This window comes from Callionymus lyra, chromosome 3 (assembly GCF_982586985.1).
Source record: "Callionymus lyra chromosome 3, fCalLyr1.hap1.1, whole genome shotgun sequence".
NCBI classification, from domain to species: Eukaryota; Metazoa; Chordata; class Actinopteri; order Syngnathiformes; family Callionymidae; genus Callionymus; species Callionymus lyra.
Genome location: NC_141820.1, coordinates 32,293,697 through 32,321,404, shown reverse-complemented (window position 1 = coordinate 32,321,404; position 27,708 = coordinate 32,293,697). Strand labels below are relative to the sequence as shown.

The 27,708-nt window shown below is 36.9% G+C and overlaps 1 protein-coding gene across 1 annotated transcript; it reads right to left on the bottom strand.

Moving 5' to 3' along the window:
- Positions 1 to 3,713: 3,713 nt before the first annotated feature.
- On the bottom strand, positions 3,714 to 21,933 carry col9a2 (procollagen, type IX, alpha 2). Its single transcript, XM_087787569.1, has 32 exons — positions 21,715 to 21,933; positions 20,842 to 20,916; positions 20,407 to 20,442; positions 20,264 to 20,326; positions 18,599 to 18,652; positions 18,034 to 18,069; positions 17,560 to 17,583; positions 17,432 to 17,485; positions 17,308 to 17,361; positions 15,702 to 15,752; positions 15,564 to 15,620; positions 14,692 to 14,745; positions 12,832 to 12,885; positions 11,005 to 11,058; positions 10,480 to 10,533; positions 10,351 to 10,404; positions 10,213 to 10,266; positions 9,523 to 9,576; positions 9,396 to 9,449; positions 8,441 to 8,485; positions 8,315 to 8,368; positions 8,174 to 8,227; positions 8,059 to 8,112; positions 7,901 to 7,972; positions 7,644 to 7,679; positions 7,490 to 7,534; positions 7,378 to 7,410; positions 5,841 to 5,987; positions 5,593 to 5,647; positions 5,258 to 5,446; positions 4,740 to 4,817; positions 3,714 to 4,309 (listed from the first exon to the last, which is right to left on the bottom strand). The coding sequence occupies exons 1-32, from the start codon at positions 21,784 to 21,786 to the stop codon at positions 4,104 to 4,106; spliced, it is 2,076 nt and encodes a 691-aa protein (XP_087643695.1). The 5' UTR covers positions 21,787 to 21,933; the 3' UTR covers positions 3,714 to 4,103.
- Positions 21,934 to 27,708: the final 5,775 nt, after the last annotated feature.

The window sequence follows — 27,708 nt, the reverse complement described above, 5'->3', positions numbered from 1 at the left end:
TGAAGTTGTCTTTATTCTTAATATACCCATTCGCCTACTTTAGTTAGCAATAGTCATGGGTTGATGAAGCCTCATGCATCAGTTGTTGGAGCTGAATTATGATTCAGTGTCATCATTTTGAAAGGCCCATCACTAGTTACTGATATGCATTCTGACATCACTTGAGGCTCACTGCCGGGTTAAAAGTGTCATCGCATGCCTTTTTTAATACTGTGTGAGTTATAGGTTGTGTCCCAAATTGGGCACTTCTGCACTTACACTCTTCTGCACACACAATTTTAAGGTCACAAGTGCGTCCCGAGCAGTGTGCGAAAATGTAGTGCACAATGAGCACTCAATTGGTGCACACAAATGGCCAGAAAATTGAGTGTAGATCGATGGACACTTTCCACCCTTAACATCCGCCATCTTAGTGACTTTTAGGGCGCTAAACGAAAGCTACATCACTGACCGTCTTCGGAGCAGATACCGTCTCAAGAAAACACAAATTATACCTCAAAACAACACAACAACAGTAAAAACTCAATGAAAAACAATTTAATAACTTCAAGTGTTTGCGATAGAGTTCCAACGGTTGGTTGCAATCAGTGTTAAAAAGTAGTAGAAGAAGAAGCTGTCGAGTCACTTCCGGCAAGTGTGTAGCGGCAGTGTTTACTTTGAGTCGGTACTACCCTGTCGTAACTTGAACACTGTACAAGTAAGTGCTCTGTCTTATAGTGTACTGTAAAATACTGTGCGATTTGAGAAACAGCAATACTTTTACCTTTAACTGCTAGTGATGGGCTTATGAAACTTTACAATGCTGTGACTTGTTAAAGCTCAGTGGGTATAGCCATCAGATTCAAATTGATGTGATGTTGCTTTCTTAAATAATTGATCAAGGTTCAGAGAGTGCCATCTAGTGGCCTTAGAACACAATGATTATTTTCCTGAAGATACATCAGCCCATTAATAGTTATTAGTGATGGGCAGATAAAGCTTCATAAAGAAGTCTTGTGTTGTTTAAAGGTCAGTAGGTGGCGCCATTAGTTTAAAAATGATATGTTTCATTAGATAATTTGTTTAAAACAATGAAACATATTGCAGAGATCGCCATCTAGTGGGCTCTGAAAATAACAACACTGCTTCATGAAGCTTCATCAGACCATCACTACTAGTTATCAGGTAATTTTTTTAAAATTCTTTTCCATAACGGTCACAGGTGTAGAACAATGAAATTCACTAGAAAAATAATAAAACACTCAGCAACACTTATAGGCTTCAATTTTGTTTTTATCAATTTTCCATTAAAAGGTACAAATTGATTCCAGAAGGCTTATGAAGTCAAATCCGTACATCGGATATGTTATGGTGATGGCGTGAGATGATAACATAAGAACACTCTGTAACAAAACAATGAGCTGTGGCCGAGAGAACCCGTGACAGTTGTAAGTATCAGGATGTGACATAATGAAAGCCGAGATAAACTGTGCTTTATTAGTCTGTGACACTACTGTGTGAGAAGTGACAGTCGCAGAGTAAAATCGACACACTAAGGACAATCTACTGGTCAACGATGGAGTTACTTAACTGGTGTGTCGTGTAAGTCTTTTCAACACGTCGTGTGGGGTCTGTGGGAACGTGCATGTCCGGCTACACCATGGACAGTTGAGAAGAATGTAAAGTCAGGTGCCTTGCTCCATTGGATGTGGAGAATGTTGACGACATGTTCATAATCTCTAATCGGAAAGGTCATCTTGGTATTTGGGATTCTTCAATCTGTTTCTGAAAACAAGGAAGATCGCAGCCGTGCAAACCGGTGCGAGGGAGGACAACACATATACTCGGAATGCTGTGGTCGGGATGTGCTCTGACATCTTCAAACTTCGCGAGATCGTGGCATGGATAAGAGCGGCGGTAGCCAAAATTTGTGAAGATTTGAAGAAAAAATAATTTACTAAAATAACCTATAATCTCATCCCTCCAACATATACAAAATGGACTGCATAAATACGTTACTGTCTATCGACAGATTTTGATCTACTGTTGTAACATGTGGAAATTGTCAAACATAACAATAATCTGTTTACAAAGTAAAACGAGCTCTGATTTAAGATATGATTATATCTATGATTTCATTTCTTTACCACTACTACTGCTACTGTTTTGAAGTAAATGGGGGCGGGACTAGATAAGCTTCTGCTTCTCCCACTTTCCCTTTCGGGACATGCATGTAATATGTGAACTATGATGAAATGTGATGTTGATGATCTAAACTGTCATGACCGAAATAAACAATATTCACTCATTCAATCATAAATACTGATCCAAATGTATTCAACTGAGCCGTTATTCAAATACAATTATGTGTCAAATAATATTCCACAAATTAAATATTGAAAAACATTAACTGTTTTTGAAGAAAGTATTGTTTTTTTCTGCATCAGCTGTTGATAATGTATCAAGATACAGTGTCTTAACTTTGAAAGGCCACTAGATGGCATTCTCACTTTGAAAATGATGCCAGGTTTCATGGAGCTTCATGGATTCAAATATTTGAATACAGATAATGCCATCTAGTGGCCTTTCAAAAACGAAGACAGTGATACAGCACCACACAGCTTACTCTGTATCATGTCGCCTCAATAACCCATCACTACTAAATAACTCAAATCTTAAAAACACAGTGTCCAAAAAAAAAATACACTGACATCCATATGAGATTTCTATACTAGGGTGACCTCATTGTACAAAGTAAACACTGCTGGGTGCTAGTCATGGGTTAATAAAGCTTCAAAAAGCAGTTTTCCTACTATTTTAAGATTGAAGGCAGACAGTGGGACCCTGAGTCTAGAAATGATGTGAAGTTTCAATAGAATAGCTGATCATAGCATTTCATAATATTGCAGAGTATCACCAAGTGGGCACTGAAACTGCCTATCACTACTGGAGGCAGAAAACTGAAAAGATTCAACATTTAAAACAAATGACCAGGTACTGAAATAGTTTCAGCTTTTCACGGAAACTGTTGTTTTTTTCCATTTTGACACAGGTTCAGGCAAAACATTATTTATTTGTCTTTTTTTTTCCGCCTTGTGAAATCTCTTTGTTTTTATAATTAAGGTTTTTTATACAAACAGATTTATTTGGGGTTGTACATTTCCCTGCCTCACTCATTTATGAATGTCATTCAAGTCCTGTTCATTTTCATGACATAAAAAGAGAAAAAAAAACATTGGGTTTTAGAAAAATCTCATGTTTATTGATTTACTGGATGACTTGAAAAACCAGGATAGGGATGAGGAAAAAAAATATTTACAGATGATTATGTTAATAACAATAAATAACTTCAGTTGATGAAGCAAATCCATCACTGAGACCCCAACGTACTTTGACAGTGGCATGAAAAGCACATTTATACTCTACCTGCTGTGTTATGCAAAAAAAAAAAAGGTTCCTGGATTCATGAACATAGGATCACTGTTGGTGCATATTATAATCAATTCACTTACTTCTTTACTGACATACAGTAATAATCATTTACACAGATTTACAGCACTGCATTATGGGAGATGGGAGTGCCCACTGAAAACTGCTGTTGCCAGGCAACACGAGATAAAGCTTGTCATTAGTTGCTAAAATGAGATTTGGGCAGAAAGCGGGAAACGGCAGGATGAGGGGATAGCAAGGGTTTCACTCAAGCTTACAAAAAAATACCAATGAGCAGTACTGAGTGATTATTTAAACTGCAAGAATTTATTACTGATTTATTTATGAGATGAAGGCCACTGATACTGGTGGAAATGCAAGAGAACAAATCTTCATTGCACATATTTTATCTGCTCTCCAGCTTATCTCTGCTCAAAGATACTGTGGTGAAAGATATAGTCCAAAACTCTACAGCATGCAGATGGATGTGAGCAGCTGTTGTCATGGTGTTGTTTGGGGAGTGAGGCGAAGGTGTGTCCCATCTGTCAAAACTAAACACATTTAGTAAGGGGCTTGTACATCAAGTCACTGCACTTAAACCCCCTGACTGTCAATGTTACTCTGGAGAAGAGTGGTCTCCTTTTCTTCTCCCTCGCTTCCTATCTTACAGTTCTCGTGGACAGTGTGCAAGGACTTTAGATATTTGGTCCCTTAATGCTTCCAGCTTCTTGTAGTCTTGGGGAGGTGTAGGCTGATGCAGCCAGGCACATTGCAGCCTCACAGTAGCCCGGGAGACCTTGTGGACCTGCCTTCCCTGGACGACCAGCCTCTCCGGCTGATCCCTGGGGTCCTCTCTCACCATGTCTGCCGTTCCTGGCAACGCCATCAACTCCACGGGCACCTGTGGAGACAATTGATGAATTGACAAAACACACTTAAAATTGTTATCCTTATTTTAAGCACTTAGAGAATGAATAAGACCTTAAGCTTAAAGTTATATGCTTATTAAGAAGAAATCGTTTTTTTAAAAAGGAAAATGTATACAAATGTGTTCATTTGACAGGAATATGTACAAAAGATGTAAACACTTCAGGGATGTTGAGTGTGTTTTTCATAGCTGCAATTAGCACATCTAAGTGCAATCCTATTAAATTCCTAGTCAAGAACATCTGTTAAATGAACTTAATGGTGCTCTGTAAGTGCCTGGTTCTCCTGTGGCTGACTCAAGTTTCTTCCCCTCCAACTTCATTACGATGCATCTTCCTTCAGAATGGACCCGCCGTGTCTAACAAAGTGTTGGTTGTTCAATTTGAGGGGGTACTTTGACTTGCCTTGAATTCCTGGGGGTCCAGGTTGTCCTTGGTGAGGTTTACCTGGCTCTCCTCTGTCGCCCTTTGCACCTCTCTTTCCTGGTGAAGACAGGGGGAATTATATTTTTCATTATTTTACCAGATCCGCAGCATTTGTGATTATTTAATAGAAATGGCTTTCAAACCTTTAAACAATGTATCCAAGTATATGATAAAACTTCCTTTGGATGACTATATTATTATCAAACCAAACAAAACTATAGTACCTTTTGAAAAGATAATTTGTTAAGATAAGATAAATATGTAGCAGAAATTCAGGTGTACATTTCTAAAATGAATTTAAACACTACTCTGCAGGTTTCTCTACTATTCTCTCTGAGTGAAAATGCACTGTTGTGTTTACAGTGAGTTAATTGTTAATGAGGATGTTAACAGCTTTTGTCTCCACCAGTTGTTACTAAGTGGATTTGATGATTAGTGAATCCATCTAGTTTTCCTGTCGGCAGTAGTCATGCTTATATTCAATCCGACATGGTTACCTTTCAGTCCAGTGTTTCCAATCTGTCCTGGGCCTCCAATCATACCAGGAATACCACGAACACCAGGCAAACCATGAGGTCCCTGTGGCCCAGGTGATCCGGAAGGTCCAGGGGGCCCTGGAGGGCCCATTACACCCGCCCCACCGAGAACAGCCCTCTTTGCACTAACAGCCACTGCAGCAAGCCTCTCTGGAACAGAATATTCCATGAAACATTTTTGATTAAATGATGGATTGAGATTGGCAAATGATTGCCTCGAAAATGAAAGCATTTTTGAAGCTGAACTCATCTTCCCTGTGGACATCAAAGGTGAATATTCGGGATTGGTCACTCACCCTGCAACATCTTGAGCACTACTTCAATTATGTGCTGGTCAGATGCATCACGGCCCTTGAGGACGAAAGGAAAGATTGGTCATGCTGCTGCAAGATTCAGATTTTTTTATATTATTTCACCAAATATAAAATCCCTTCAATGACTTTGCAAGTATATTTATCCTTATATTCATCTTAAATGTGCCAAGACAATCTTCTTAAACATGAATTCAAGTGAATCCAAAAGAGATTATTTTCAAAAGCCTTACATGGTTTCCAGCGATGCCAGGCATACCAGGGACACCCCGCTCTCCGTTGAGTCCTCTGGGTCCTGGAAGTCCAGGTGGTCCTTGATCACCTGGTTTACCCGGATCTCCAGTTGGACCATTATATCCCAGATCACCCCTTATTCCTTGCTGTGGACATATTGACAATGAGCTTATTGACACAAACATGGATTCCTTCTAATATGCAAGATAGTTTTAAAAAAGTTAGTGCTAAATGAAAGAGGATACACAGCAAACTAAGTCAAAGCAAACAAAGAGTAAACACTTGGAAGCCTATTTGAGGTTCTACGGATGCATTGTTTGCTAAACCACTTAATTTCAAAGTTCTCTTAACAAACTGATGTGAGATCTCCAATTTATATTTCAAGGACTGAACCCAAACATTGGTTGAACATCCCTTACTTTAAATTATTCCTTCTGACTAAGACCTTCCGGGAAATTGATTCAGTTCGGTCGATATATTTATTTCTAAATTCCAGAATACTATCTTGGATACTTGGTCATGGGTGAGGGAACTAGGAAGCATAAGATCCACAGACAAAATCTTCATCATCTGGAAGAGAGTCAAAGTAGATCCAGATCAATAGAGTTCAGTTAAGATGGCTACGACATCTTTTTAGGATGTCTCTCAAATGCTCTCTGTTGGATAATTTCTAATGGAAAAGACCAATAACACTTTGGAGGAACTATGTCTCGTAGTCATTTGGCTTGTGTAAACCTTGATATTCAACTTGTTTCTAAAGAGCCGATTGGATCTGCTGACCCTGACACCTAACCTCAGCTAGCTCAGCCATGGGAAATTAACGTTTGGAGGGATATATAATGAATAATGTAAATCAGTTCAACAGTTTTTAACAAAGTTTCAACATTCCCTACTCGGATTTCTAACTGCCATGGCATCACACTACACTTTCAATTCAGTGATCCAAATAGGTTAATACCATCCAGTTATTTACTACATATATACCAGACTGCAGTAGATGAATCCAGTCTTTACGAAGTAGGTAGGTTTCCCATTATTTATGGTGGAAATGTCTCTGGCTTGGCCATAGAAAACCAAAAGTGGCTGTTAAAAACAAAAACAATAAAGCTACAATAAATCCAGGTTAAGCCTTCGCTTTATGTTTAAGCGCCTCCAAATCCATCAAGGGTGGAAGAGTAAGCCTGTTTTGAAGTTGTTCTAAATAGAGGGAGCGATGAGGCTGTTTGTTTAAAATATCAGAGACTGAAGATTCCAGAATTCTGTTCATTAAATCAGGTTAACTCCATATTTGTGAGGTTAATTACTATAATTAGATAAGTTGTTTGTTAGCGTCTCATGTTCTTATTGGATTATAGCAACATAAATTCATTTAGCATTTTTGAGGTTTCTGGTGCTTGGGGTAACAAAAAAAAAAGCTATTTCATATATATAAACGTATACAAGTTGTATATTTTAATCATTACTATAAAATTAAACATGTTTATTAATTGAAAACTGTATATCTTATCTTCATTCTAGTTCTTGTCACAACATTACCTGTCCTTTTGGGCCTGGCTCACCAGACAGCCCCTGCAATAAACAAAGGGAAAACAAACAGCAAATTAGAAGTATCTTGTTGAATAATAGATGCATGTTAAAACCTACTTACCTTTTCTCCCTTTTCCCCAGCCAATCCTTCGACACCTGGATCGCCCTGAAAACAGAAACAAATATTTAATGTGGCTGGTAAAACAATGTATAGAAAGTAGGAGAAAGGATAGAAAGTAAATAGATAAAAATAAATATATTCACTGCACACTCACAACATCTCCCTTTGACCCTCCTTTTCCTTGGAAACCCTAGAAAAAAAGTAAAATAAATGAAACAGTCAATGAAACCAGCAGATCATGGGGAGTCAGAAAAGGGGTTGCTTACAATTTAGATCCTATTCATTTTTATTTTGTTATTTTTTTTATGATAGAGTTTTGTAGTATTTTATAGTAAAGTACTGCCCCCAGTTGGTGAGAAAATGTAACTGTTTTTTTTAAACATCTTATTTAAAAGAGAGAAACTCTCTTACCTTGTCTCCTTTGGTTCCACTGAGACCTTGGGCACCTGGAACACCGATTGGCCCCCTCTCTCCTTTACCACCCTGAACATAATTCAAAATATTTGGGATTAAATAAACACTCTCCAGGTGTACATTGCTTATGAACATCTATGATTGAAGAGTCATACCGGCTTGCCAATCGCTCCTTGTGGCCCTGACAGTCCACGCTGACCTCTGTCACCCTGTCATCGTTGAGATATTAGTGTGAATAACAATCGTGATAATTTGATTTGATATTCTTACCTTTGGTCCAGGAACCCCCTGCATGCCAGCCTCACCAGGCATACCAGGCTCACCCTTCAAAAGCAAGCAATACGAACAACAAATTGTAAATGAAATAATAATGTTTTTCATCCAATAATTAGGATCTTAAGATGTCCTTACAAGTGGTCCAGGGGCACCAGCACTACCAACATGACCCCGTGGTCCAGGTTCTCCCTAAGAAAACAAGAGTGGCAAATAAGTAGTAGTGGAAAAGAAATTATTTGTTCAAAGAAGAAGGAAAATTACCTTTGACCCAGCACCTCCTTTGGTTCCAGGACTGCCAGGCAAACCCTAAAAGATGAGAGTGAATGGATTATAAATGAATAAAAAAAAAATGTTGGTTGATGCTTGAAAAAATGGTGATTTAAAAAAAAAAAGGAGCTAAATTAATAATATTTATATTATTGATTTTCATGAACTTTATAAGTATAGCAGGCAATATATGTTGTTTTGTGTGGAAAATATTAAAGCATCCTGTATACCACATTATAGTTTGAGTTGTGTTAAAGTCCCTTTTTTGCCCACAATACCCTCCAGGTTTGATGTGAGGTTTCAATACAATAGCTGTTCAAAGCTATTAATTACAGAGCAGAGACTGACATCTAGTTGGCTCAGAAAATAAGAAACTGCTTCATGAAAGTTTCATTTGCCCATCACTGCCATCAGGAGCCCCATTAGGAGATCGCGTCACATCTGCAAGCAGTGACCAATCATAAATCTCAATATTTCAGAGATGGATTGTCGAGGTGAGCTGCTGGGTTTTTGAGTTGGTCGAGCTGTTTGCGACATCACAATAGAGCATAAAATAGGGAAACTTATGGTGTTTTAGTTTTTCAGCGGCGTTAGTGTCACCTCAATGACCACACAATAAAGTGGGCATCTCATGGTCCATTACCATTTCAGTTAGAATGATGCTCACACACTCTCACAGGCAAGCCCATGTGGCACGCACAGAAACACACTCGCTGACTTTATTGTGATAAATCACTTGGAGTGGGAGGGAGATTGCAGTTTCAAGGTGGTTTAAATTCCGAATCAGTCGGGGTCGAGAGGTCACAGTTAACCTGGATAAATGCCCAGACTGTAGAGCATCACCTAAATTCACTGGAAACTTTTTGACCAGCAAAGTGGAAAGCAAAGGGTAAACGGATGTGATGTCTCGTGACATATGAGACAGTGGGAAAAGACGGGTGTCACTTACAGCTGTGCCATGAGGACCAGGAGGACCATGCATTCCAGGTTGTCCAGGTCCACCCTACAGAAAATGACCAGCCGTTAAACCGATGAATCAAACAAATGTCAATGTTTATTGTGGTTGAAAGATTCACCTTAATTCCAGGGATACCTGGTGTTCCATCCTTTCCATCAATACCAGGAAGACCCTTAATAAAAGGAAATATTAATAAGAAAAATTGCATTAAATCTATCTTTAAGAATATACATGTAGAACATAAAATACATACTTAAAGTTAAATTTAAACGAGAAACTTATGAACTTCTATCTATCCGTAGATGTTTTCAACTCCTGAAATAATTTGGATTTTGTTTGTTATAGTAAGTTTTAGCTCCAAAATTCCCTTTTTGGAAATGTTTAAATATTTACATGAATGTCTTATAATTATAAACGATTTTAAATTAATTATTTCCATTATTTCTTGGACATGTATTGTTTGGTTTTATTTTTATTATTTCAATTTCTCATTTTTTTTTTTTTTAAACCTTATGTCCTGGTAAACTGTAGAGAAACAGAGATGGATATTACCTTATTGATCTCTTTGTAATTAAGGTTACAATGTTGTTTCCTTTGTTAATTCTTTTGTAGTTTTTCCTTGGTCTATTTAGGTAAAATGTAGATGTATTTCATTTGTATCATTTAAAAAATATATATATTTATTCATTATTTTCATATTTTAACAACACCAGTCGTTGAATAATAAAGCAATTTATTTTATTTAATATTTACTTTAATAAGTTTTAACCTATAATAATGTTCAGTCGTAAGAAGATCCATAACTCACATTCTCTCCTTTTTTTCCAACTCCGCCCTGTGGACCCTGGATACCTCGACTGCCCTGCAGGGACAAGCGAATCACCATTCAGCTCGTAATACTTTGTGAATTGGTTTCAAGGGGAAAACAACAACAATCGTCACATACCTTGTCTCCCTTGTCACCTGGCTCTCCGGGTCCTCCCTGGGGTCCTTCCTCACCCTACATATACGACAGACATAGTTACAACAGCTCGTTGTCTTTGAGGAATCTCAAGTCTGAAGGCTTCTTTCTTACAGGAGGTCCGGGAATTCCTACGGGTCCATTGATGCCCTTGTATCCGCGTGGTCCCTGAGGACGACCGAAAAAAAAAAGAAGAAGGTACCATCAATTGTTTGTGATTAGTTAGGATACTTTGCCGCTCCACTATTTATTATAATAAAGGGGGTAATTAGCGTTTAACTCACTTCACTAATGAGCGCGACACAGAGAGGCATCCGTTTTATGCTTTGGCAACGAGCCCTGATGCTAACTTGGCTAACGTAGCTAATGTTAACAGTAAGACGGATTGCTACATTGGATCATTAACTACAGATGGAGGCACGGTGCACCCAGACAACCTCAACTCATTAGAGGAGGAGAGAGATTTGTGTTAGCATCATTTCCATATGTCCCCATTGCTGGTAATAGATGGTGTTTGTATAGAGGAGGCTGGTCCGACTGAGCCTCCTCTGTGTTCATGGAAGAATAAGAAGAAACCGGTGCAGGGTACAAAAGGTAAGACAGAAAAGTATGGTAGAAAATGTTTGTCTTGATACTTACAGCTTCAGCTTTAGGACCCATCATGCCAGGGTAACCTCGTAGACCAATTGGACCCTTGACAAACAAATTATAGAATATTAATGTTCAACCAAAGAGATTAATGAAACTACATTAAAAAAAAACAGTCAAATCTGGTTATTTGCAATCATAATTATACTCAACCAATGGTTCCAGACCACCAGTGCTTACCTGTTACCACTCCATGAGACATTTGATACAAGGACAAAAAAAAAAATCCAGGATTATGGTGAGTTGCTTTTTTCAGATCCATGAAAATAATGCCTTTATATGCTCTAGGCAGATTTTCTTTCTGCATAGGGCCTTTTTTTTTGTTATTTTTTAATTTATTTTTTAAACTATGCTTGTTATTCAGAATTCTCTTGTTCTTTTTCTCATTTCGGGCAACCTCCTCCACCTTATCCGATCACACCTTAATTCTCTTTGTCCTTCATTACCACAACTATAAACAATATGATTTGTCTTCCTCTGCTCTTTTTTTTTTACAGATATTCCCAAGCTCCCTATTTACTTGCAGCACAAATGATGATCATTAGTGGCAATATTGAATATATATAAAGAAGACATTTAATCTAAAAAATATATTAGGAGGCAGGTGAGTATCTCTGTTACCTTGTGGGTATCTTTTTTTTTAGTCTATATTGTCTTTTGTTGTACAGGATAAGCTTTTATTTAAACAACATTTTGATCACAAATTCAAATATTCAGATACAAATATTGCTTATTTACGGCTCAAGACTTAAGACCCCAACATCCCTGGTTCAAAACCAGCCTAAACCCAACTTTTTTTCCCCAATAATAAGCACTCATTATTTATTTACCTTATTATTTAATTATAATATTTAGCTGTATTTTGTATCTGACCTTTATTTATTATTTACCTTGCCCTCCATAATCTGGGCCCACTTTCTCCCAGCATGTTCCCTCCTGTGGTGCAACAATGATTGTGTAGGTATTATAGGTGGAACAGCAAAAATTCTAGGACTTCTAGTGTTAACACCAAGAGTATTGCATCTCAAAAAAAGATTTGCTTGTGTGTCCAATTGAGACCACTTGTGGAAAATAAGCCATCCAAGACATCTTGGGTCATAATTTGTCACTCAGGACCCTGATCACGCTTCATCTCTTTTCCTTCCTCACCACCTTTATACTCTCTGACCACAGCTGACCAGTGACATGAATGAGCTATTACATGACAATAGACAATATCAGCAGGTATGTGTGTGTGTGGGGGGGGGGGGGTCATAGATATATGCCAGTTTAGTTGATATACAATAGAGATTATCATTGTCTTAACATTCTTTTTTATGAAATCATTAAAATCGCAGGCTAGAGAAAGTTTTATGAAAGCACCTTTGCGGTGTCTTTTATAGCAGCGTTAGTTAAAATTAATGGAGGAAATAGCCTCTTTTTTACTTTTCAGAGGGAGCTAAATGTGAAATATTACAATTATAAATGACGCAGAATTATTACACGAGAGTAAAAACTGCAGCACAACACTGTCTCCATGGAAACTAACCTCCTTCAAGGGGTTAAATAGATATTAACCTAATATTTGTATTTCATCCTCTGAAGGATTTATATATTCTTAACATTTTATATCAGACACATTACGCTGGTGGTTAAAACTGGAAAGTATTCACCAGCCAAAGGTTTTATTTTCTTTTCTGAGCAGAACAAAGACAAATACAAAAAAAATTGTATTTTAGTGTGAGAATTGACAATTTCACCACAAACTTCGCATTCGTTTTCCCCTTACAGAATGTTAAGTACGTTTTAAAGAGATATAGGCATAGGAAACAAGCATACCGAAGGTCCTGGGATGCCCTGTTCGCCAGAGATTCCAACTTCACCCTTGAGTCCCTGTTAACACACAAAAAAAAAACATGTATCAGTTTCGATCACTCATTCATTTTTAGCTATCATATGACAGTTGCTGTGGATGGATCATATCCCAGCTGTCAAGGGCAAGAGGCTGGAGATATAGATATATATGTACATACAACAACACACAAACTTATCCTTACATACAATTTAGAGTTCTCTAATTAAATCTTTGGACCATGGTAGGGAACCAGGGAGAACAACAAACTCATACACAAAAGTCGACACAAGCTGTGAGAAAAACCCACATCTTTTCGCAGTGGGGCAGTAGCTTCTTCATCTAATTGAACATCCCTTTATCTCACTTTATTTTTGGATGTATACAATCTTCTCCTATTCTATTCTTTCTTTCATTTTGTACATTTCCGACCATTACTGTTGTATCATTTCTCAACAGATAATGACTCAGCTGGTAAAGTTGACCTCCTTATTTTTCTTGTACTTTCCATTGTATTTTGAGTTGCCTGAGCTTTTCATATTGATCTTCTTTATGGGGTTGTTGTGGTTAATTACTGTAAAGTCCTTGAGCGTTCTCTAAGTGTTTGTGAACCATTGCGTGTTTTCTTTCTGCCATATGCTTGTGTTGACAGCCACGTTATTCTTGGTTTATCTTATTTCTTTTTCACGTTTATCTCCCTTATAGTTTTGATTTTGTGTTTTATAATCAATCTTAGTATCCCTCTCCTGTTTTTTGCTTTCCTCTTGTTTCCAGAGATGTCTTTGTTTCTCCTTTTTAATGGTCTTGTACCCGTTAAATTGTTAAAACCTTGTAGTCGAATCCCACAACTCGCTTTGGTCAAGTCTGTTTTCGGACACATAAACAATGAATGTTTTGATCTGTTGGAGTTCATTTGTGTTAAACTTCCATCTAAAAATATAGAAAAAAAACTGATGTATAAAAGGTGAATCCAAGGGCTGCTGTTACCCGTCAGCACCTGTCTTACAGCTTGGAAAGAGTGGGAAACTGATTGCGTCGGTGTGTTCATCGTCTAGCCAAGGCGTTCGGTGTGTAGGAAGATCACAGGCTAATTCCTGGGGCATGTCTTGCGTCTCCTTCAGAAGACGGCGTGTTAATTATCTCAGGGGGGGTGATGGCGCTCCGTGGATCTTGTCTGCACATATTTATATACCTGTCTTGTCTTCCCTCCTTTTATCTGGCACTTCCTGCTGACTACATGGTTGGACCTGACACTATCAAATAAGACGTTAAGTGCGTACCGTGATACAACCTTGTTTAATCAACTAATGCCTGGTAATGGGCAGGTTGAAGTCAGGCTTTGGAACTTAATAATAGGCTTTATTTCCCAGGAACGAAAAACTAATAAAAGTTTGAAATAAATACTAATAAATATTATTTTGTATATCTAGGGTTAGATGTCTAGAAGTATGTTCTGTTTTCCACATGCTTCCCAACCTAGTTGTCTTCAAGTATTTTGTCCAAAGACTGTTGTCAGTGAATCTATTAGCATAAAAAGGAAGATGACACAAAATATTATTTTTTTAGAAAAGACACAACAACACTTCCCCTGCATCAGATTGACACGGAATGCTGTGGTGCATTCAATTGCAACAACAATAATGGAATAATACAAACTTTTTGGGGATGTTGTTTTTTCACTATAAACTCAGTGGCTGCTCCCTCCTATAGTCTCCAAAATAGGAAACACTAGAGAATATATATTTACCCAGGAAGTCAGACCTCCATTGCAACCTGTAATTCAAACTCATTCTCTGTTCATCGGCCAAGTGCATAACAACCCTCTCATTCATATTAGAAATGCTCACCGTTGTTCCGATGCTACCAGCGTCCCCGAGAATGCCTGAACGTCCTTTGTGTCCCTACAAAAAAGCCAACAATAGATAATTATTTCACCAACAACTCCTGCATTTCTGGATGATAAAAAACGTTTTTAAGAAGTTACATGTAATATTGGTGTAGTACAAAAGTGTTCAAGTCTTCATGACACATATGTATATGTAAATATATTTGTATTTCTTTAAATAAAAGCTAAGGAAGCTTCATGAAGCTTTGTTGTTAATTTATGGTGGCACATTGAAAAAGCCATATCCGTGATCAGGGTGCAAAACTCTAAAAATAAGGACTAATTTATCTTAATAACCATAGGGATGTCCAAATATACACAAACAGCCACTTAATTATGTTTTTCTTGTGTATACATCTGTTTTAGTCAGAATAATGGGATCCAGTTAAGGGTTATTGTGTATGCAAGGTGTAAATACAGATAATTGATATTAAACTTGTACCTTCTCTATCAGACATATCTAGATTATTTTCTAGTGATGTGATAAAACAATTCAATTTTTTTTATTTGATGATAAATGTACATTTCATTTTCATATTTAATGTAACATTTAATTAATCAAATTAATCTTTGGTTAAACACTTTACTCTGCGAATAAGTTCATCTTCTATTATTCTATAATTCAACAATAATTTATTTCTTACGTTCATTTTTGCGATACCTAAAATGTGACTGACTAAAATATAAAACCTCTTTTTTTCTTTATATAAACATGACTCTGTTGAACCCGTGGAAGAAGGTTCATGACAGCTCTTAGCAGCTCCCTGTATTTCAACATCTGTCTTGTTGAACTAGATGTCTTTAAAAATAAAGACTTGAAATTTTGGGACATACCTTTACTCCCTGCAGTCCCTGTGGGCCCTTAGGTCCTGATGGACAGTTAAGCGGACACTTTAAAGAAGAAAAAAAAAGCAGTGGTGTGAATTTTGGAGACCAATCTGATTTGCAACTAAGTAGGTGTCATGATCTTACCTGGAAATCAGCGCTGCCCTCCTCTCCACCAATAAATTTCCCTGGAGGACCCTGGATTGACAGATGGACAGATAGATTGAAAAGGAAAATCACCTCGTCACAGTTGGCAGATAGTCGCCTCTACTCCCACGAGCTGAGCCAGCAACCCATCTATTTCTCCCTCCACCGCTCCTTCTCTGCGTTTTATAGATTAAGTTAGAAAGTAAAGTATCTCTACAGAGGCTGATGTACTCCCGCCGCAGTCAGATGAAATAGCCTTCTGATCTAATGGGGGTTTATTTACCCTAGGACGGCACTAAAGCCAAACAAATACACTCTCCCGGGCTGGGAACATCACTCTCAATGAAGATTTCCCAGTCTCATACCAACACAGACGACATAGTCAGACCACAGCAAACTGGTAGTTCATCTTTGTTGGGACGTTTAAGAGACTCTCTCGTTGGCAGAGTACACATAGCTCATAAAGAACATTTAATAACTGTCGTTGATACATCTTGAAGATGCTAAATCTAACACAGTGTTGTAAACCAGCCACACCATGGAACCAATTATGAGTACAACACACAACTCATTCCTATTACAGTTGAATATTTGGAAATACAAGGTTAGTTTTCCATCACTCTAAATTCAATTCCAATCCAAGAAGTATCTTTAAGGTCAGAATATATGTATACAGTTCAGGATGCAACATAAGGTTTTTACTTTCCGTTGTTCAAATTAACTTGATACTACTATGGTCTCCAGTAGTATTATTTGTTAGAAGGATCAACTTACAAATTGGTTATTAATGAATACTGGGTTGATGACGCTTCATGAAGTACTGCCATTATGTTTAGAGACCACTTGACCACTGCTGTATAATCTTTTCTTTTTTAACTATTTTAAAATATCCTACCTTTAGTTTAGGACCAAGACTATGACCTACTAGAGACACTGCTTCATGAAGCTTCATTAGTCCAGTAGCAAAGGGGCTGTATGGTATGTATGGGATTGGGAGTATTGTTTGATGGGCTGATAAAGTGTCACGATACATTACCATCATTTTCATAGCTCAGGTTAGAAATGATAAAATTAGCAGAATGCAATTCGCCTGCCTATGAACATGAGCATAAGGTTCATGAAACCCCCATCAGGCAGACTTTCATTGGTAAAGTGATATTATCTCATGGTAATACAAGACAGTTGATTTCATATCCCACAGAATCTGGTTCAACTACAGCAATAAAATAACATTTATAAATGAAGCCTGTGACCACATTCTCACTTTAGATTCAGAGCTACCCAATGATGGTTTGGATTGTTTTTAAACATTGAAGATAGTGATGCTCTGATGAAGCTTCATGAAACCTTGTTGTGTAAAGGTCAGTGAATGGCACCATCAGTTTAACAATTATTTTATGTTTCTTTAGAATAGTTATTCAAAACAAAAGAAAACTAGTGCAGAGTCCGCCATCTAGTGGACTCTGAAAACAATGACACTGCTTCATGAAGCTTCATCAGACCATCAGTAATCGCAGATATGCTTTAGGAAACTGATAAACATCAAAATAAAGTCGAGCAAATGTAGTGCAATCTTTGGTTTCCAAAGGATTTTGTATAAACTCACAGGCTTGCCCGAAGGTCCGGGGAGTCCAGGAGGTCCTGGTGGTCCCATAACACCCTATAAAAGAGAAGAAGGAAAAACAGTTTTCTTTGACCATCCATTATTCAGTCGTCCATCTGTGCCATACCTTGGGCCCAGTTGATCCAATTTGACCCGGAAGGCCAATTGGTCCAGGAATACCCTAGAAAGACACATTTTTAAAGTGAACTCTGCTGTATCAAGAAGTAACTTTATTAAATCAAACTCGCTACTTACAGCCAGTCCAGGAAGGCCTGGTCCCTGTGGTGACAAAAAGGTTACAGTAGTGAAAAATAAGTGATAAAAACTCATCAAAGTATATTTTATTGTTCACAAAAGCCTATTGTTAATGACAGCGGCGTGTGCTCAGGGTCAACGTGAAGGCTAAACAGCACTCCAGCAGAAGACAGACACAAATCAATCTATTTGTTGTGTCCTTTGAATTTAAGCATAATTGGAGTTATTACGTGAGAAAGCAATCTGGGTGAAAGAAAAACCTTCAGTCTTAGAGCGAGGAACCATGTGGATGTATGAGTGCCAGCCCTGAGAGAGGAGTTTGTGAATGCTCATAGTGTTTCATCAAACCATGGCATTGAACAACGCTAGAAATAATTTGTCAGCAACAGCCCAATGTTGGTTAATACACGGCTATATAGCTCTATCTAGCGGATACTTTGCGTACTACAGCTATTTTACTCTTCATGTACTCACAGGTGCACCGGGCTCGCCGCTTGGACCAAACTGACCCTGGAAGAAAGAAAACAAAAGAAACTGAGTCAAGCTATGATCGAAAAAAGCTGTGTGTAAAACCAATTACTTCTCAATTAACTTAGTAGTTACTAAATATATTTGTTTAAATAATTACTAAAAACACTGTTCATACATTTTCAAAATATAATGGTTTGTCATCTTTAAGCATATTTGAGATAGTTTAAAAAAAAGCTACACAAATATAAAACTACGACACACAAAACATTTTTCCTTTAATATGTGATTGATTTTTTATTAAAACATGTTTATCCTAAAGCAGATGTTGACGAAATAGTCACAGTAATAATGTGTTACACCTGAAACAATGTACATAATAATAATGTCTGTAAATAAAATAACTTGGATGAAAATGTTATAACCTGCAAATAAACTAGAGAGATTAATCTAAATCTAGTATTCATTATCTTTATTTACTCAACACGACTAGTCTGATGTGTTGATGGTTCAGGAACAATTAAGTTTACCCATAACTAATATAACATTTTACAAAAGTCATCATATTTACCTTAGGTCCAGGATTTCCTGAAGGTCCACGATCCCCCTTTGCACCAATCAAGCCCTATGAAGAGAGATAAATTTTGGTGTTTAAGCACTCCATCGACCCATATTTTTAAGGATAGTTTTGCAAGCAACAATAAAACACTTGAAACACGTTTGATTTTTACATTTTAAGTTCTATGGCTGAGGTGATGGTGGATCCTTACCATGTCTGTTTCTGTTATTTTTGTTGACAGTTTGCTGTTTTACACAAGTATAGGTACCTGCTCTTTATTGCTCAAACATTTTATTTGGCTTGCATATAAGAAATCATGTAATTCAACGAGTTGGTACTGTTAAAATACAATCGCCCTTAAATAAAATGTATAAAAAATAATGATAACATAAAATAAATCTAGGGTCACTTTCTTCCTCAACTCAATCTAAACCACAATATATGTTATCGTATTATTATTTCAGGTGATAATAAGTAGAAATTTGTATTTTAAAGTTCCTGATATCACTTTTATAACTTTTTAAATTGGGAAACATGAAATATTAATGTGAGGAAAATGTGTAGGTAACTCCAAGTACACTAGAACTTATTGGCTGTAAATAATCAGTATTATGTATTTGTACAACTTAATTGGTTTACCCAGAGGAAAAACAAAAGTTGTTTAAGATCATACATGATTCATCATAATAAATACTATTGCTATTTACTTACTTTGGGTCTCCCTAATGGTCTGGGCCTTGGTGATTTTCAATCGTTCTTTCATCTTGTGTTGGGCTGAAGAAGTTTCATGAAGCAGCCTTATTTTTGTCGAGGTAAGTAGGTGTCGCCCTTAGTTTAAAATTGTGTGAAGTTTCAATAGAATAGCTGTTTCAAAAGCTTGATTATAGAGTGATGAGAAATTTAGTGGAAAATACAGACACTGCTTCACGAACCTAAACAGCCTTTCGTTAGTTTCTTCTGTTTTCGTCACATAATTAAACTTTTAAATGTATTTACTTTCCATTTTAAAATGCTTTAAGGCACCTAATTTCCCACCTTTTTGGCACACCTAATTGGTTCACATGAGGGCACAGACAACCAAAACTTCATGTGACCTGAATTCACATTCCAATGGGGTTAATCATATAAATGATTAAAGTTGACACAGATGCTGTTAGTAATTAGGAAGTGAACTTGAGATTCCAAGGTGGATTATAAGTCTCTGTGTGTGTGTTTGAGTGTGTGTGTGTGTGTGAGAGAGAAGCATGTGATTTGCATCATTATAACTACACGCACCAGATACATTTGGACTTCAGCTGAAGCAAAAAAAAAAAAAGTTGGTGAATAACTTAACCTGTTCGATCGTAGACACACTGTTGAAGCTCTATTCACTTCCCGATTATAGACTGGATGAAAAACCTTTTTTTCTGCACATCTTGTATCAAAATGTCATTTATAATTGCTCTGTGGTGAGTGTGATTTCACAGTCATTTTGGACCAATTGTATGTTTATATTCCTCATCTAAACTATTAAATCTATATAAAGGATAACATTTGTGTGATGATATTGTTTCTTAAATTGAACAAGAAAAACTTCATCAAATGGAGGTTGCAATATGATTTAAATCATGTTTAAATCACGCTAGTTTTGATCTCACATTTAGTTTATCTTCTTATCTACATGTTTCAAATACTTACATCAATGCCGTTTTCTCCAGGTGATCCATTGGAGCCAGGCTCACCGGGCTCCCCCTTATATCCCTAAATGAGCAGAAAAAAACAGTTGTTTTAAGAGATTATTTTTTTTAAAGCACCCACAGTTGTTTTAGTTTATGACTTACTGGGGGTCCTGGTAGGCCAGGAGGTCCCTTTTCTCCCTGAAAAACAATACATATTAATAATCAAACAGAAATGTAGAGCATTTTGCATTATAATTGTAATATTTAATATATATGTATACAGTGAATTTAAAACAAGAACTCTAGTTAAAAATCAAAACAATTTAAAACTAAATAAATAATTCAAAACAACTTTCGCTGCAAAATACCTGAATCGAACCATTTATCTAATGTCCAAATCCCCAAACTTCTTGGGCCGGGTCCACTCAAAGACCCTCTCTTTGCTAGGAACAGAGCTCTATTGTATTAGCGTGTTATGCTTCACACTGCCCCCCGCTGGTAGATGTAAGTACTGCAAATCAGTTCCTCTGGCATCCCATGCGCACAATGACCTTCTTTGTGGCAGAACCTGCAGAGCAAACCTGTGTGAATACTTACATCTATGCCGTCTGACCCGGGCATACCGGAGGGTCCTGGTGGGCCTGGCTGGCCCTGAGGTCCAGGTGGACCCCTCTGGAAACAGGATAAATTATAAAAGTAAGATTTATGGGAACTTAAATATCAAATCAAAATTAAATAAAATGTAAAGAACATATTTCACTGGATCCAAACAAATAATATTAAGGATTTATTTATTTAAATCATGTTTATCAGTGAATTTCATCAGTTCTAATGCTTGTTCGACAAATTACAATGTTATCCAGTAATTAATGAAAATATAAAATAAAGCTTTTTGAAGAAAATACATTTGATGCCGTACAACAAAGAAAATGCTTCATAAGAAAACTATAAAAAAGACAGTAAACATGCAAAGGGATCAGGAATGTTGAAGGAGGGGCCAGAAGACTTGCTGTGTTTACTCCTCTTCCCCCACCTGACACCCCATATCCCATCTTTAATTTGATCTCTTTCAATTGTATTTGTGTCTCTTCTTAATGATCGTATGCATCGTGTATTTTTATTTCTGACTGTTGAGAATAACGTATATATTGTTAGGTCATCACAGAATGTGTGACATCGCAAATAGGTGTCAATGTAAACAAAAGACTCAAACACTTTCTTGACACAAGTTTCTTGTGGATTTGTTTCACGTATTAACACGTTAAAAAGGAAACTTCAAATAACTTTAATGGTTGTTATATTTGAGATTGAGTTTTAGACTGAAAAAAAAGTCTCAACTGAAATGTCACCAATTATATAAAAAGATTGAAGAAACAAAACAAGAGGCAGAAGCAGAAACCTATAGCTTCACCTGTTAACTTCTGTCACAAATTCAAGAGATGATAAAAAAATAAATAATTTGAGACTTACCACTTGGGCCAGCACCAGACACAGGGCCTGAAATAAAACCCAGGTCTTCAACAAGGCAGAGAGAGTAGCCATGGTCCCTCACCCCTCGGTTTCACCGATTCCTCTCCTGTAATTCTCTCCCCTTTTCGGGTTTTTCTTATTCCTCTTGCGGGCCGGCACTGGAAGGAACTGGTGGGGGCAAAGCTGCTTGAGTGGCAAGACGGGTGGTGGAGGGGTGGAGGGGCCGTTTCTGTGTGCAAAGACACACAAAAAAAGTCCACTCCAGGAGCAGAGAGTTAAAGGGGGGTTGGATGAGGGGTGGGGAGACAGAGAGAGAGGTGTGCAGGACTGATCCTGGAACTGACATGGACACACATTCAAGCTAATATTAAACCTCCTGATGAAGCTTTTCACTTTTTTAAAGAGCTCAGTAGGAGGCACCCTTAGTTTAAAAGTGATTTCAATAGATAAATAATTAGTTTAAGAGCAGAGAGTGAAATCTAGTGGGCTCTTAAATACCTCTTCATGAAACTGTATAAGCCTATAAGACAATGTATTTATTAATCATTAGACTATACATTCATAAGATAAAATGTTTCGTTAAGAAGTTAATCCAAATTCATTAAAAAGGACTTAACTACTTGTAATAAACAATAATAATATATAACTATTTCGGGTTTACACAGAATCCCTCAATTGTATTTTTCTAGTTTGTAAATCCTTACATTTACTGTACAGTGTTATTGAAAATTAATGTTTTCTTTAATCAAAGATCATTATGATTACTGTATATGCTTTTTTTATGTATTTTTATTTATTAAGATTACATTAGTTTTGACTTCCCTGACTTTAAATATTGTGACGCCATAGATGGTTCTTTATATGTCGCCGCATGTTGAAGCTGGCCAGCGAAGTGCGCAGACTCGCACCTCAGTTCACAGCGCCGATCAGCTGGGTGGTGACGTCACGGCGTGACGCGGAAAGTTGTAGAAATAAAATGCATCCGTTCATTTTTTTTTTCTTCTAAAGACCGACGCACGCCTGAGACGCAAGTCTGAATGCCTTTTTGTGGAACCGTCTTTTCAACTGAGGATCGTTGTTATGTTCTAACGCTGCTGAACCAGAAAGAGATTTCAGATTATTGTATGACAGCCAAGCGACAGCCTAATGAGTAACTCTTTAGTTTAGTTTGGGAAATTTGTTCTGTTTTATAATTTAAAGAGTCAATAGTCTTACACTTGACGTAAGAAATAAATTATTTGATTATTTGGATTCATGATTAAAAACTGAACTTTAATATGGATATTTTAAGAGATAAGCTTGATAACAATGTTTGATTTCGTTAAAAAAAAAAATCAATCTAAATCATACTTTTTTTTTTCCATGTGCCTGGACTTCATGTTACGCCAGTGAGGGAACACCAATGTCGGCAGATAACCACATATTCCATTCAACTATCTTCTGATAAGACCCAGGACTTTCCAATAACATCATACTGCCTGGGTAGTTGGACAGTATCCCCTTCACCGTCACCAAAAATAACATTGAAGTTGAAGGAAAAGTAAACATTGTTGTATAATTGTGTTATTTATTTTAGGCCCTCATGTATCCTGTAAACTTAATTTATCATACTAAGATTGAGAAAACATTCCAAAGATGTGAATTCTGTTACCTTAACTAAGTTGTCAGGTTAGCCAATTCATATATTGTGTGAAATATACAATATTTTAAAATAAATGTCGATTTCTATGAAAACTCATAAGAACGTTGTGTTCACCTCCATGCCAGCATAAACCAGTCATTGTTGACAATGTTAGTAAGTAAGTAAGTAAGTCATTTAGTAAACGTTATTTGTACAGCGCCTTTCTCAGACCAGGGTCACAAAGCGCTTTAACAAACAATAACAATATACATGCTTTAAAAGGCCAACACACAAAAGACAAACACAGGAGTCAGAAAATCAAGGAAAAGCCTGCACAAATAAAAACGTCTTAAGATGTTTCTTGAAGGAGTCAGTAGATCATCAAACACAGAGAGAGAGGAAGATCGTTCAAAATCTTAGGAGCAACAGCCTGGAAGGATTTCTCTCCTCTGGTCCTGAACCGTGTGCGTGGAACCATCAGTAGATTCTGATCCACAGACCTCAGAGACCGAGCTGGGGTGTAAGGCTGGATCAGATCAGTGATGTAAGGAGGAGCCTGACCATGAATGGCTCTGAAAGTAAGAACCAGAATTTTGTGAAGAGTGAAGAGTTTTAAGGATCGTTGAAATGTGATTTCGGTGAATTCTCGCTGCAGAGTTCTGTATCAACTGCAGGCGAGACAGCTCATTTTTTTGTTTAGACCTGAAAATAAACTGTTACAATAGTCGAGACAATATGACACAAACGCATGGATTACAAGCTCCAGATCATGTTGTGACAACAGTTTAGAGATTTTTCTCAGTTAAAGGAAACAGTTTCTGCTCAGTTTTCTGCAGTGTTGAACAAGAGACATGTCTTTATCAAATACAACACCCAGGTTTCTCAGGCTCAGTTTGACAGACTGACCTAAGTCACCCAAGTACTGACTCAATCCTGTAATCTTATAATCAGAAGCAATAACCAAGTTTTAGTTTTGTCCACATTTAGCTGCAATTTTTTTTTTACTCAGCCACTGTTTGTTTTCTAGGAAACAATTGACTAAACCAATGTTCCCTCTAAACTGCGCGCCTGCGCAATCGCGCACCGCTTGAACATGCTCTGCGCACAAGAACATCTCTGCAGCGCACCTCAGTGAGTGACAGGTGTCCAGCCAATAATACGATACGGTTTACTTACGCTACGCAGCCAATCATAGCACACAGCGCTTGTGTATGTGCCCGCCCATACACGCTGTGGCACCTACAGGTTAGCTTGCCAACAACAGTGCGTGATTGGTTGTCAATTTGATTGACATGCACAGCAGCCAATCTGAGCTCCCGCCTCTTCCAGCGAACGCACGGCAAAGTTAATATCAATCGAGAATAAAAAGAGCAAAACGTGCAGACTTCCCGACAGTCATTTTACGCAGTTCAGAAAAACGATATAGAATTATAAGCTTTGTTTTTTTTTAATAGTATATCGAACAAAATAATGCGCGTTTTATTAAAATGTAAATAATCCACTGCTCGCCTCTGTGAATGCAGTATTCTTGTTAATAACCGTGTATGTAAAATATAAACATTTACACCGAAGCACATCTGAACTCATTTACAATAGTGTGATTCATGTCAGACATGTTTAAAATTAGCAATTGTAAACTGTTAGTTTAAATTCATGTTTTCATTTTTTTTCTTTTTTTCATGATCACAGAAAAGGAGATAATTAAGTCTTGTGCTTGATTTAAACATGATGGACATGTTGAAATGGAGGCATGGAAAGGGATGAACCCGTCTGAATTCTCTGGAAAAAGGCTCGAATTCGTGTCACGCACAGATTCTTACATCTGAATATTTTTTGTGCACCATTTCGGTTCGAATGAACGACCATTTTTAGTTGGAAATCAATGCAATTCTTAGTATATACGAGTCTGAACTTGTTTGACACTTAAGACCAGGTCTCATGGATCTCATGGACATTTTTGGAAGTTACTCTTAGAGGAAAAGTATCTTCTTATGGGGAAATATGCTCCTCACAGACTTTACTATTTGAATCTAGTTATTTATGTAAGTCAGCATTTTTATGAAGATGATTAAATCCACACATCCTTCCATCATGACTGATCATCAGTTCATTCACTTCATTCAGTGCAAGTCATCTGAGTGAAGTATGTAATTACTTATGTTGAGCAAATTTGATGAAGGTAGATCTTTTGAACTTGATCATTATAAAAGTAGCTCGCAAACCGAAAAAGTGTGGGCAGCCCCTGATTTAGATCATTTAAATGGAAATGGACTATTCCACAAAATATTATATCATTTGAATTAGAGAACTTGATAATTAAATCATAATATTGTAGCTAGGAAGCATAATATTAATTGTCAAAAATGACATGGTTATTATATAAATCAATTATATTATCCCAAGGAGATGGTGTTTGCTCAGACGCGAAAAAAAATAGAGGGAACATTGGACGAAACTGCCTCTGAGGCTCAGTTGGATCAAATAAGCAGTAGAGCTGGATGTCATCAGCAAAAATGTGAAAAAAAACATCATATTACTACATCGATTGTAACTTGGGATAACTTTTGGATTTATAGCGTCATAAACCTGTTATCTTTGACAATGACATATAATAGTCATAACTGAAATATTATGTTTTATTATTAGTTTCTATGTAATTTAATCTAAATTCATTTTAATCAATCATAAGATATAGCAAAAATAAATGAACTAATGAATAATAAAAATAGATTAACAAACGTGGATTTTAAACAGAAATGAGTATGACTGTGATAATGGAGCATTACAAGGCGGAAAGAATATTGCACCGATGTGCTGCTTTTTTAATTTGAAAGCCGGAAGTGTATTTCCTCCTTCTGAATGTCATTTTAGCTATTTACAGTACACCAAGCAAGACATCTCCAGATTTGATCACACATTGTGTGTCTTTGTGTGAGTTGTGATGCTGTAACGAAAGATAGACCCGCCTTACTTTGTTTCTGATTGGTTGATATTGTGTGGCGCCTTCAGTGATTGGCTATGTTTACGCAAAAAGGACCAAAGGTCATTATCATTAAAAATTAAATATAATAAGGAGGTAAGTAAGTTATTATTATTTGAGTTTTCAATGGTTAAATATATTCTTTGGAATGTGAACTATGGCGTCAAATTACGGTCAAATGGTCAAATTGCATGACTGTCACACTCAAAGAGCCCTGAGATAGATAGCAAAACTGATCTAAACTGCTAAACTCAGTACTAAGTATGTAAAATTATTTAAATTGAAACATTAAAATATATACAGTTGTTTTTTCCAGGCCTACTTTAAAGGCACAGAAGGTCTTGATGATTTGCCCCTGATGTTTCTCTTTTATAATATTGTCATTTTTGATTTCAACACCAATCTTGTACTCAAAGAAATCAATTTTTTTTGTATATTATTATTTTTTATTAGGGTTATTAGTGAATGCAAGTGCAATTTTACAGTGAAATTAAAAAATGATATCTCAATCAGAGACGGAGGACAATAAAACTTTTGGTTCAGGTACAGCCCTTAGAATATAGCAGATATACAGTTGAACTCACAAAATAACTGAACGATCTGATAAACTGTAGGTGACTTGGAAATTTCAAAGGTTAAAGAACGCTTAATTCATGTACTTTAAACACAAGATCTAAAAGTCTGATATTTGATTGGAAAAATCCTAATAAAAAATCTTAGGTTATTTTGAGGTTAGACATATATTGTATTACGGATTCAAAAAGCAAACATATCTCTAACAAGTGAAAACGAATCAGCAACACTAATTAACTCATGTGGATTCAACCAATGCTCAAACAAAAACTTTTGAACAAACTGCTAGTGTACATAACCCGAGCAAACCAACTGCTACATAATTGATATTGAACCATGTTTGTTTTGAAATTGATCTCTGCAGACCCACATGATCCGCAGGCTAATGGGAGTGAGGGAAACGACCTTACAGTGACTCCTACTGTTTGAACAGTACATGTCACCAGCTGGAGCTGCAACTGTGTCCACTAGATGGCTGTAAAGACACACCGGCCAGCAAACAACCACTCTTTTAAAAAATATTTTCCATTTTTTTTAAGCTTAAATATGAATCACAAAAAGAAACTACCATAAAATGTATAAAGTTGGGTTTTTCCCCCATATCCAGTCAATCAAGATGTATGTACTGTACACACACGGACACAGAATCTCATTTGAGAAAAACGTGGACAGGAAATGAATGCAAGAGGAAACCAGAGAAAAACAAGCAGGTATAGAACAGCACACACATGTAAACAAATTCATTCATTTTGGACCACACTCATGGTTACCTTGAGGCATGGATTTTCCTGCTATAGGGCTACATGGTTTTAATGAACTG

Bases quoted from the DNA above. Each gene is read 5' to 3' on its own strand.
- col9a2 (XM_087787569.1), bottom strand. From the start codon at position 21,786: ATGGCTACTCTCTCTGCCTTGTTGAAGACCTGGGTTTTATTTCAGGCC. The intron at 18,653-20,263 runs GTAAGTATTTGA...CTCTCTTCATAG, and splicing joins CTGGAGAAAACGGCATTGAT to GGCTTGATTGGTGCAAAGGG. The intron at 5,988-7,377 runs GTAATGTTGTGA...ATATGTCCACAG, and splicing joins AGCCAGGCCCAAAAGGACAG to CAAGGAATAAGGGGTGATCT.